Source organism: Stigmatopora argus, chromosome 17, assembly GCF_051989625.1.
Source record: "Stigmatopora argus isolate UIUO_Sarg chromosome 17, RoL_Sarg_1.0, whole genome shotgun sequence".
Taxonomy (NCBI): domain Eukaryota; kingdom Metazoa; phylum Chordata; class Actinopteri; order Syngnathiformes; family Syngnathidae; genus Stigmatopora; species Stigmatopora argus.
Window position 1 is genome coordinate 3,788,716 of NC_135403.1, and position 12,712 is coordinate 3,801,427.

General features: G+C 41.3%; 2 protein-coding genes across 3 annotated transcripts in view; one reads left to right on the top strand and one right to left on the bottom strand.

Annotated features, from left to right (window-relative positions):
• tfap2a (transcription factor AP-2 alpha) overlaps positions 1–4,135 on the bottom strand; it is a 9,869-nt gene extending 5,734 nt beyond the window's left edge. The window contains exons 1-3 of one of the 2 annotated variants that reach the window (XM_077624747.1): positions 3,965–4,135; positions 1,356–1,775; positions 443–494 (exon numbers count right to left, since the gene is read on the bottom strand). In XM_077624747.1, the coding sequence (XP_077480873.1) occupies positions 443–494; positions 1,356–1,775; positions 3,965–4,015 (523 nt within the window). In that variant the 5' untranslated portion in view covers positions 4,016–4,135. Of the gene's footprint in view, positions 1–442; positions 495–1,355; positions 1,776–2,100; positions 2,708–3,964 lie in introns of those variants that run through there. The other variant, XM_077624748.1, reaches the window with a different exon arrangement.
• A 4,011-nt stretch (positions 4,136–8,146) lies between these two features.
• tmem14ca (transmembrane protein 14Ca) lies at positions 8,147–10,051 on the top strand. Its single transcript, XM_077624317.1, has 5 exons — positions 8,147–8,232; positions 8,892–8,976; positions 9,067–9,168; positions 9,629–9,716; positions 9,793–10,051. Exons 2-5 carry the CDS (start codon positions 8,901–8,903, stop codon positions 9,848–9,850), a joined length of 324 nt encoding a protein of 107 aa, XP_077480443.1. The 5' UTR covers positions 8,147–8,232; positions 8,892–8,900; the 3' UTR covers positions 9,851–10,051.
• Positions 10,052–12,712: the final 2,661 nt, after the last annotated feature.

A 12,712-nucleotide genomic window follows, 5' to 3' on the forward strand; every position in this document is an offset into this window, starting at 1 on the left:
GCCCCTCTTTTCCACGCTCTCATAGATGCATGCCATTTTGAGCATTTGGACCGTGCAGCGTGATTGCTGCTATATTGGCTCCCACCAACCAGTGAATCCAGTGGCCATTAATACATGGCCGGGCCTCACAAAGCCCACCAGCTCCACTCAACTCATGTGCGCGCATGATGTGAAACGCTGACAGTAAATTCCATCAGCGAGAAAGACGAAAAGGAGGAGGGGGAAAGGTGCAAGCCCGGTTTGATGCACTTGGAAAGCATGTAATGAAAAATAGGCTAGCGCATATTAGGATCAGTCAGGCATTACTGCATTGAGTTCTCTCAAGCAGAATCGTGTGTGTGTGTGTGAGTGTGTGTGAGTGTGTGTTTGCGTGTGTGTGCGTGTGTATGTGTGTGTAAACCTGCAGAAACATGCGTGAGCTCTCTCGAATGAAATTGCTTACCTTTTTTAATTACAGTCTGGTCGGGAATGTGAATTCCTTGATCCTCAACAGGCTGTGACAGAAAAGCATAAAAAGAGCACATTTAAGCGTAAAACATACTCGAGACACACAAGGGCATTTATACAAACATGGATGGTGTTTCGTGAACGTTGCACACCATGCAGTGTTTTGACCAAAATTAGATTTTTTTTAAAAGGCGTCTAATAGTGCAGGACAATGTCAGACTTAAATAACGAAGCTGTGTCGCCCTATAATCCTGACCTAATTCCGCCCTGCCATCACACACACGCACACACTCATAGGGCAACTTCAAATCTAGATTGAATAGTAATTACGACAGCAGTCTATTAAAGGCCTATGAACTAATTAGAAGATTTTTGCTGTTTGTTTCCGTTTAAAGACTCCTCCTCCGTGAAAATCGGGGTTGCGCACGGATTTTAATTCTCACAGCATTTAAATTGTTATACAACGAGAAAATACACATTCACACATTTTACTCTGAACAATTAAATCATGTTTTATTATATACGGACCTTAGTTTTCACAGCATTTAAATTGTATATAACGAGAAAATACACATTCACATCTTTTACTCTGAACAATGAAATGATCTGTTTTATTATATACGGATTTTTAGTTCTCACAGCATTTAAATTGTTATATAACGAGAAAATACACATTCACATATTTGACACTGAACAATGAAATAATCTGTTTTGTTATATAGCTATTAATAAATATTACTGATTCCACATATGCATAAAATAGTTCTAATAACGCCGCAATAAGTCCAACCTTGGTAGAGGACTCATCAATAAAATACATTAATTGTTAAATTATTAGCTTTTATGGAAGACAAAAATATGATGACACATTTTTTTGCATAAAAAAATAAGAAGAATAAGAAGTTTACCTGGACATCTTCTAAAGAGTGAGGTATTCCATGGATTTGGATAGAGTCCGACAGTCCCGTGTCAAGGCCGTGGCCGGATGGTAGAAGCACCTCCCTGCGGTAGTCCCGACACAGTTGGTGGGGCAGACTGCGGTGCTGGTGCAGCAGGCCGCTTTCCTGACCCTGCCTCTGGCCGGGCCAGCCCGGATGCTGCGGTTGCGGCTGAGCGTGCAAGGAGTTGAGGGAGTAGGGGTCGTTGACGTGCGAGTAAGGGTCCTGAGACTGCGGGTAGATGGGCTGGTAGGGTGGAGGGAAGTACGGGGGCTGGAAGTCTGAGTTGGGCGTGTGGGAGAGCGGCGGCGCGCTCGTGTACGGACTCTGGCCCACGCCGCCCAGCTGAGGTAGCCTCGCCGTCCCGTTGCTGGTGCCGTCGTGGCGATCCTGCCATGGGAGACGCACAAGTTCAATGTCAAAAAATGAATTTTGCGCGCATTCAGAGAATTACTTCAACACAAAGGACCGCCTCATTATTCTCATCATTTCAAAACTCAAGTTGAATAAAAAAAAATAAAAAATCCCCATACACACTTCCTGAAATTTTACATTAAAAATAAAACAATTAATCACAAAATAAATATATATTTAACATTTTCCCAAATTACTCATGCACTACGATCATTTCCATATATGAGTCTTTCTACTATCATTGCCATAATGAATACTTTACATTATATTCTTCAAAGAAGCCGAATGTTCATCAACTTACCATAGCGGAAAAACTGTGCACTAACATCTTAAAATGTAATTCATACAAAAATTATTACACTTTAAAAAAAAAATGTATGGCTGCTGAGTGTAGGGGAATTTAAAAAAAAAATTCCCCCCAGGAAAAAAAAGTCTTCTCCCTTGTAAAAGATCGCGATGGCCTCGCGAATCAGATATGTGCTCCAACAAGAGAGCGATAATCCATTAGAAATAATAAATTAGATCCCGATTGCCCTTCATTTCGATCTAATTAAAAAAAAAAACATTCAAGGGTGTTGACGGATTTAGGGTTGGAATCTCTTCCAAAAGAAAAAGTTCTCTTCTCTTTTCTTCCCTGCTATCACAATGCTGTCGTCCCCAGGCTTGAGCTCATATTAGCCGTTTCTTCTTTTCCTCCCTCTCTTGGACTCCTAACAGAGCCCGATCATGGCGCCCCAGCGACGTTGGGACACTTGAATAAAATTAATAGTAATAATAATAACAACAAAAGGAGTGGAGAAATGCCAGAAAGAATAGTCGGAATTGGTGCGCAGAGTGGAGGACGCAACTCAGGGGCACAAAGTCTGCGCTTAAATGACGTCCATTGAAAGGAGGAATCAGAATATCTAATCAGAGAGAGCGAGAGAGAAGGGGGCAAGGAGGGAGTGGGGAGAGAGAGAGAGAGGAGAGAGAGAGAGAGAGAGAGAGAGAGAGAGAGAGAGAGAGAGAGAGAGAGAGAGCTAGAGAGAGAAAAGAAGGGACATTCACTCTCCTCTGACGAATCAGAACGAGGGGCTAGAGAAGCGAGGGGAGGGGGTTTAAAAGGGTCCCAGGCCAAGGCAAAAAAAATGTGGATGAGAAGAAAGAACGAAAGAAAGAGTGGGCACCTCTAAGGACGGCGTTCTGGAGAGCTCCTTTCTGCCACCAGACCTTTTGTTTTCCACCCCAGTCTCCGACACATCCTCCATGGAACGCAAATGAATCCACTGAGTGTTTTTTTTTGTTCGAAAATAAAACTGGAATAAAGTCTTCCGAGACGAGGCTCGCTTGCCGGGCGCCAACTTTTCCACTCGACTAGACTCTCCACAACCAATCATATATTTCCCTATGCCTGAAAATGGCACATTTCTTATGCAATAGGCCATACATCAAGTAGAAATTATAAAACATAACGTGAAGGCTAAATAAAGTCCTTTTTTTAATTCATTGCACACGAAGCGCTCGTTGCCTGTCCCTTCTAGCTTTGAAAACACGTTCAACTGGCTTCTCCACTCCTAAACAAGTCCCAGATTTTAATTCCTAACTTTGTCTATGGCCATAACAACAGCATCACCCGTCACTTTATTACACACTCGCATACACAACTCCGGAACCACCAGCGTGCTCAAATTGCACGCATTAAAACACAATTTTGCGCTTTACTTACACCTGCAAAAAAAATATCAAAATATGTATTTCGTTTCCTTTCCTTTCCTGGGGTGCAAAAGGCCGTTTTAATACATTTGTCAGCTGCAATTAAAAATGTAGATTCAATTTTGTGAATTGAGTATATATGATAATTTTAATGTAATGTAATTTTTGTATTAAAAAAATATTCAATTGAAGTTTAATTTAAAATGCTGGTTTTACTATGATATAGCTTGGTATATATATTGTAGTTCCAAAATTAATATAAATAATAATCAAATTATTAATATAATTTTTACATTAGATATTTTACTATGTTATGTACTACTGTTACTACTACTAAGAGTCAGCTGCTTTCAGTTTGTTAAAAAAAACATTTAAATAACACAGTAAAACACCCCTAAATGTAACAACAATAATTTTGTAGTAGGTATATCATAAATCAAAATAGCTTAATGAATATAAGAGGAGCCCCTTACCTCGCAATCTTCATATTTTATGTTATCAGTTAATTTCCAGAGCATTTTCATGGGATGCCGAGCTGGCAATTGAGTCAAGGTATCGCCCTGTTTTTGTACTCAGTCAACTGTGCTTCCCGCTCAGCTCCAAAACTACTTTTTATGGAAGGTTGAGCGAGCTCGCCTGTTTTTGCCTTTGCTCGTCTTGCGCTCTGAGGTCTCCCTCTAACGGTGAAAATGGAGGGCTGGTGTTACGCTGTAATAACGATTGGCACAGGACCTCATTAGCATATCAACAGTCTTTTGATTCACCGCGCCGCACACACGCGCGGCCACACGTATACATCCAATTCTTGGACCCCTCACCAATGCATATTTACCTCTCAAAATGGAACTTTATTTTAACTCCCAGGGATGTGCACGCACGCGCACGGGGATTCTATGAAAAAAAATGGATCTTAAGTTGTAAAACAGCAAGTCAATGCAAATACCAAGAAGCGCACTTTGTTGCCAGGCTTTCTTTTTCAAACTGTTATTTTAATCCCATTGAGAGTGTAAACCTTGTGAGGCTATTCTTGCACTGTTATGGTAAAAAGGGGGAACCATTGCAGGCGGCTATCTGTGAGGGTTATTTTTTGGGGAAGGGGGAGTCAATAATTAACACAACAACATGGTCTCGTTTCATGTGAATAAGAGGCTCAGGGTAGCCTGGCTCGTTCCTGTCGCCGGCCTCTGAGACCTCACCTCAGTAGGGCCGTAGGTGAGCAGACAGGTCGCCAGTCTCTCTCTCTCTTTGTAAGGCGTTGGCCCCTCTCGTTTCAAATCTGGATTAACATTTTTTCGGGTGGAGGACCTTTCAATCCCCCCTATTTAACTTGTTATTAATGAGATGGGAGCAACGAAACTGGCGATGACAGCATTGTATGGAAGTGTCTTTTTGGAATATAAAATATTTGCAGTAATGTTGTGAATTCTATAATGTAAAAAAAAACTTCATCATTTGTGCGAGCGACTTGGATTTAAAAATGGAATAAATACATGTCTTGAATGTCAAAACACTCATGAATCCTTAAGAGTAGAAAATAAGCAGAAAAAATATATTGTAAATAATGTTGTAAGAGCACACAACGTTTTACAGTCAAAACTTTAATGATCCATCTGACAAGTCGCCACTTGTGACACTTTTCGCACATTCTGACGTCTGCAGCTTTGTCTTAAGCATAAAACGCACATACCTGCCATTGCCCCATTTTGCCCATTATTGACATATTTCTCCTTTGTCGTCGTTCTTCTCCTTCCTCCACCTTTCGCTGATTTGTTTAAGTCGAATCGCCCGAGTCGTGTTATCTCATGAAGCCTGCGGTCTTAAAATAAAGCCTTTTACTTTTTTTTCCGAGCTGGACCAGATCGTCTCACCTGGCCTCGGGAGGGAGCGAGGGGGAATGAAAGGTGCGGGGCTACCTGCCGACGCATGCGCAATTGAGTGGGTGGGGACGAAAAGGTAAGCAGAGGTAAAGTAAATTAATGTGGGACTCAATTCACATGTGTCTTCTTTGTTTTTCTTTGGTGATTCACAATATATTAGAAAATGAATCAAACACTATGCAAAAAAATAACGTACGCATTGATAAATATGCTCTAATAATTTTGTGCGTGCTATATTTTAGAGTTGATTGCATATTTAGTTTTTTATTTGCTTGTTTTCCTTCAGTTGCATTACAAAACAATCAAAAACATGTTAAAAACGGAAAAGGGAAATGTCAATATGATTGTCTCCTGCACTATTCAGCTATTGTGACGTCATTATTTATTTAGTACCTGTTTATTTCTAATACGTAAAAACGCCCCCGGCCAACAGTGAATGAGCTCCCACCCCCTTGTCTTCCATGGACACGGACAGACGCACGCGCATACATACACTCGAAAATTCTGCAGCAGCAACACCGCCCACCACCCCTACCAAAGCCCCCACACCCCCCGAGACACGCGCTCGTACTGTTTCGCCCAAAGCTTGCAATATTATTTATTATAATAATAACTTTAAGTATTTAATACTATTCATGTTTCTCTCTTCTTTTTTTCCACGTTCAACTTGTTAATTTTTAAATTAGGCCTTGCACAGTTTAACACTAGACCTTAACGGGTTTAAAGTGTTAGTTATTATTTTATTTTTTTTAAAGGGAAGTAACTACAGGACTGTATTTTATTTTCTTAACTAGCAGTTTTTTTTGAATACCCAGCCTGTTTGGCTGGAGCTTGTTATTCACCGGCCCCCAGGCGTCTGATGTCCTAAACCTGCAAGCTGTCTTTAATAAGCGTCAGAAAATGCACCTCGAGCATTGTGTGCATTCATTCATATTCATTTTTTTAACAAGAGTAATAACAATGTTTTGGTGTTTTTTACATTTACTTCTTTGTAAAGATAATATTTCCTTTTTTTAAATAATTGTTTTCTGTGCTGTTTCATTTTTTTTACATATGGTAGATCTAGCATTTGAATATACCATTTATATTTCGGAAAATTAAGCAAAAAACATTTAAGGGATTATTTTTTTAATCACCTAAAACCACTTTTAACTTTTTAATTCATGGATGGCATGCGTTTCTGAACGTATGCGATTGAGTCAGTGTGCGACAAACCCAAAGATGCGCCAATTGTGGTGCTCTGACACCACCGTCCGACAGAAAGGTGGAAAACACTGAAGGGTGACTGAGTATCCCTTCATTTTATCCTTTGGCGCCACCGTGTGTTAAAAAGGAAGGCGCTGGATTCTTAAATAGATGCAGTATCTCATCTCATTTCATTTTATGAACCGCTTTATCCTCACTAGGGTCGCGGGGAGTGCTGGAGCCCATCCCAGCTGACTTCGGGCCAGAGGCAGGCAGAACCCTGAATTGGTGGCCAGCCAATCACAGAGCACAAGGAGACAAACAACTATTCACGCTCACACTCGAACCTAGGGGCAATTTAGCGTGTCCAATCAGCTTACCATGCATGTCTTTGGAATGTGGGAGGAAACCGGAGTACCCAGAGAAAACCTACCCAGGCACGGGGATAACATGCAAACTCCACACAGGTGGACCAACCTGGATTCGAACCCAGGTCCCCCACTGTGAGGCTGACACCACTCAGTGGTGATAACCACTCAGCAGCCGGGCCACCCTTATATATGACGCGATATATATGACCTAGTTTTATTCTTTAATTTCTTTTCTGAATGAATTTTGTGGACCGCATATCGTCACAAAGGGGTGCTGGAGCCTATCCTAGCTAACTACAGACACACTGAAATGTTGGCCAGCCAATCTTATAGCAAGAATACAACCATTCACGCTCAGACTCATAGCTAGGAGCAATTTAGAGTTTTCAATCAGGCTACCCTGCAAGTTTTAGGGATGTGGGAGGAATCCGGAGTATCCGGACAAAACCCACGCAAGCCCAGGGAGCAATGTTCCCTCTAAGCTCCGCGCGTGCGCAATTGCGCACTACTCTTGTCTTCTCTGCGCACAGCAAATCATATGGAGCGCACAAAATAAAATACATTTTTTTTATTTTTTTTTATTTTTAGCTGCGAGGCCGACGCGCGAACCACTCATCCGCCGGGCCGCCCATTTCTAGATATTAATCATTATATTTTATTATTACTAAATCATTTATATGTAGTAGACATGCACCTGCTTACGGCAGGTGTGATTCTGGTCTGTGCCCATAGCAAGCAATGATGATGTTGCTCACACCGGTACTCAGTGTGTTCAGGGAGGTTGTCTTTCTGCCCAGACAAACAAAAAATTAGAGGGAACATTGCCAGGGAGCACATGCGAACCCCTCACAGTGAGGATGGATCTGGGATTGAACTCACGACCCCAGAACTGTGAAGCCGACACGCTCACCACCCAAATGTAATTCAAAAAGTGAATTATAGTACTAGGTGAAAATTGTTTTTGATGCCTATAATTTTTTTTTTAAAAAAATACAGAAAACAATACATTTTGACTGTTGTTTGCAAAAACAGGATGTAATAGACAAGTGGCATTTGAAAATTGAATTTTTGTTTCTAACTTTCTCCAAAGCAGCAAAAAATAAAGAATATACTTCAATCCTAATATGTTTCACCCGTTAAAACCATACAATTGTATTTAGAACTCTTTTTAAATTTTATTTATTTATTTGCAATATAAAAACTACAATTCCCATCATACATTCTGTTACTCGCTTTGTGTAACAATGATTAATTTCCGGTTGGGTACAAGGACTTTCTTTGCGTCAGAGGAGAAACCAGACGAGCAAGGTTGGCTTTATTTTTCTGTCAGCATTACTTACATTGGCTTTGTTTTTCGTAAAAGAGGAACAATATCTCACGTAAACCGGAGATGCGAGTTGCTTTTACACGTGAATGAAATGTAAATCGAACGCGTGTGGTCCACACCTTAATGCTGTTCTTATCTATGCAGGCGCACACTTGCAAAATGAAACTACACGACAGTATACTTTGCGTATAATGTCGTCGACATGCGTGCATGATCGCGTTTACTACATTTTTAACAATTGATGTAAACTCTCCAAATTGGATCTGATCGGTAAAACAATTGTCTTTTGATTGTAGAGTTAAAATATCCATTGCTTGTCATAATGAAACACTTTATAACTCTGGATAGGCAAATGACAATTGACTGTCTTCTGTCAAACTCTGTGGTCGCCCTTTTCTTTTTTTCTGAAGGCAGCTTGTGAATAAACGAAAAAATATATGTGTATATGTATAGTATATGTATATATGTATATGTGTAGTATGTGTATATGTATATATGTGTATATGTACGTATATGTGTATATGTATGTATGTATGTATATGTGCATCTGTATATATGTATGTGTATATGTATACGTGTATATGTATGTGTATATATGTATATATGTATACATGTATATATGTTTATATTTATATTCCAGGAGTGAAACATGTCTGTAGACTGGGTGGGATATGGATATGCAGCCCTGGTGGCGTCGGGGGGAGTTATCGGCTATGTGAAAGCAGGTAGGCGCATCTCTATAATTTACTTGACCCATGTTCCATGTGTGGCATGTCAAATGCAGCTGATGTCCTCTTTTGTGTGCTTTCTTTCAGGCAGTGTTCCCTCCCTGGCTGCTGGCCTTGTTTTTGGAGGACTCGCTGGTGTTGGTGCCTATCAGATCTCCAATGAACCCAGTAATATTTGGTTGTCTCTCGGTAGGGATTTCATTTTATTTATCCATTCATTCATTCATTCATTCATTTTCTGAACGTTATCCTCACAAGGGTTGCGGGGGGTGCTGGAGCCTATCCCAGCTGACTTCGGGCCAGAGGCGGGGGACACCCTAAATCGGTTGTCAGCCGATCACTGAGCACAAGGAGACAGACAACCATTCACACTCACACTCATACCTAGGGGCAATTTAGAATGTCCAGTCAGATTACCATGCATGTATGTTTATGGAATGTGGGAGGAAACTGGAGTACCTGGAGAAAACCCACGCAGACATGCAAACTCCACACAGTTGGAACGACCTGGATTCGAACCCATGACCTCAGAGCTGTGAGGTTGACGTTCTAACCACTCATCTGCCGGGCTGCCTTATTTATGTATTTATTTTAAATCAATGTGGGTTTTTTCTCTTCTTGTGTTTATACATTATCAATCATCTTCCAGCCACATCAGGTGCACTGACGGGTGTCATGGGAAAAAGGTTCTACGGCTCCAGGAAGTTCATGCCTGCTGGCCTAATTGCGGGTGCAAGGTAATTTTTGTAATTGAATGACTTCTTTTTATTTCTATTTTTCCAAAAATGACCTAATTCTCTTTGTGTTTTTAAGTCTTTTGATGGTAGGCAAACTCAGTATGATGCTGCTCAACAAACCACAACAGTCCTAATGAAGAAAGCGTCTCTCTAAAGAAGTCATGTGCAGTCATAAAAGTGAAGCAGTAGCTCTAGTTATTATTGGTGGTTGTTAAACATATAGAATATTTTAAAAAGGTTCTGACATCGGATGGTCAATGATTAATTACAAGGATTTCAAAATCTTTTGTATTTGAACCGTATTTTGTATAATAAATCATGATAACTCACATGGACATTTTAGAGTATGCTTTCATTTTTAATCATCCTTAGTTTGTTTTCATTCATTTATTTGTATGAAATGTATACAAAAACAAGTTGAGATATCTATACATATTACTATTTCTGAGAATGTGTGTGTTTGTCCGTTAACATCGGACAAAATGGAGACAACATCGTACATCCGATTTGAATGGGGTTTTGAACAAAAAAAATGCAAATGTACAGCTCTTGGATGTTACCGTGCTTGTTTTTTTTTAATTTGGGCCCCAGTTTTTCAAAAAAATGATTTTTCTAACTGGGAGTCACATTTTTAAGGTAAAAAAGTGCAACTTTGGGCTATTTGTTTCAGTACATGCCAAACTTTTAGACAAAAATTACTTTGTTTATTTAAAGCACCATGAAGACAAACATTTCAAGCCTATCTTTTACAAGATCATTGGCTGCACGTAGCTAAGAATCGATAAAAACCTTTGTTTTCGACACTCGAGTGCATTCTCAAAAACATACTATTACTAAGTTCGGCACATGTTACGGCTGCATTTTATATCTAACAAGCAGAGGGGCCCGGCTTCTGTTTCTTCAATTGGTACTTCATGTCCAGGTGAAGATCAAGTGTTGGTTTCCATTTCAGCTCCATCAAAAAAACGATTCATCCAGGCATGATCGGCAAGTTTGAGGGTAGCCTTTTAAAACTTTGGGTCAATTTTACCGGTACACGCCAACCACCCATACCAATAATTATCTGCTTTTCCAGAGCACAATACAGAGACAAACATTGGATGCATGTCTTATTCCAAGTCATCTGTACTGCGGAGCTAAAAATCGATAAAAACACTATTTTGGATCGAAGGGGAGAGTCTTTGTCGCCCAAGCAGGTGGGACCGGCGAAGCCCCTCTGCTTGTAATGCAGTGGCGGGCCGTCAGGGCCTTCAAGGCCTTCTCTGCTGGCCTAAGAAATATCTGAATCATGTATTTTGTCCATCAATACTTATTAAATAATTCCAAATTGTCTGTTAGCTTCCTTTCATTGCTTTTCCCCCTGGTTGCACTGCTTCCAGATGTGTTTTCATGTTGAAGCATTTAACCCAGGGGTCACCAAACTACGGCCCGCGGGCCGCATCCGGCCCGCGGGCACATTTGGACCGGCCCTCTGAACAATACCAGAGATGCTATCCGATTTTTTTTTTTTTTTTTGGATACGGCCCGCCGGCACATTTGGACCGGCCCTCTGAACAATACCAGAGACGCTATCGGATTTTTTTTTTTTTGATTTTTTTTTTTTTTGGGGATACGGCCCGCCGGCACATTTGGACCGGCCCTCTGAACAATACCAGAGACGCTATTGGATTTTATTCCTATTTGGCCTCTAAGACTGGGACGTTTTACTCTTGTGTTTGGTTCATTGCACCCCTGCTGAGCCCACAAATCATCCCAGTGAAGCGGGCCTTCGCATTGCTTCTTTGGTGACACGCGCGGGGAGTGTTTGCCTTTGATGCATGCGGGCACTTCCACCGTTGCATGCGTGAGCAGAGTGTTAGCGAGACATCTGGACGATCGCAGGTGAGGGCGGAGCCCTGGTACCATCGCTATTGCGATGCTATTCAAGCATATAAAAACTGTGCAACCTGAACCTGTTTGAGAACGGAATAATGGCGAAAAGGTTAATTAAGAGAAAAATTGATTCAGAATGCAGGGTATTTAACCTGCAGTGGACAAACGATTATTTTTTTGTTCAATGCAAAGAAAAGGCTGTTTGTCTCATCTGTCAAGAGACGGTGGCAGTATTCAAAGAATACAATCTTCGCCGGCACTATGAATCCCGTCACAAAGACAAGTACGATAGCGTGCAAGGCCAAATACGAGCAGACAAACTCTCAAAGCGAAAAGTTGGACTATTATCTCAGCAGACTACATTTCTACGTCAAGCTCAGCTGAAGCAGGCATCCGTTCGGGCCAGCTTTCGGGTTGCTAAACTGATAGCAAGCAACGGTAAGCCTTTCACTGACGGAGAGTTTTTTAAGAAATGTATGGATGTTGTCGTGGAGGAAGTGTGTCCCGAGAAGAAAGATGCATTTAATGCCGTAAGTCTGTCGGCGAGTACAATCACGAGACGCGTTGAAGAAATCTGGAGTAATGTATATGCCCAGCTGCAGCAGAAGACGAAAGAATTTGACTTTTTTTCATTACCACTGGATGAAAGCACGGACGTGCAAGACACAGCGCAACTGCTCATTTTTATTCGTGGAGTTAGCGCAACTTTGAGATATGCGAGGATCTGGCAGCCCTCCAAAGTCTCAAAGGGACCACAACGAGAGAGGATATTTTTGACAAAGTGTGCCAAACCATGGAGAAGTTGGACCTGGGCTGGTCAAAGCTGGCTAGCATCACGACTGACGGGGCTCCTAGCATGGTGAGCGAAACTCGCGGTTTAATAGGACGCATGAACCGTGAGTTGGACAAAAGGGGTCTCACCGCCCCGCTACGAGTCCACTGCCTAATTCACCAGCAAGCACTGTGCTGCAAAGTGTTGACGTGGGATTCTGTAATGAAGGTTGTGGTGTCGTGCATAAACTTCATCAGGGCAAAGGGAGAAGAGTCTGCATGGCACAACAGAAAGTTAATGTTCCATGGCTTTTTTTCTATGAAGAACCCAGAGAGAGTTATTTAGATATTAT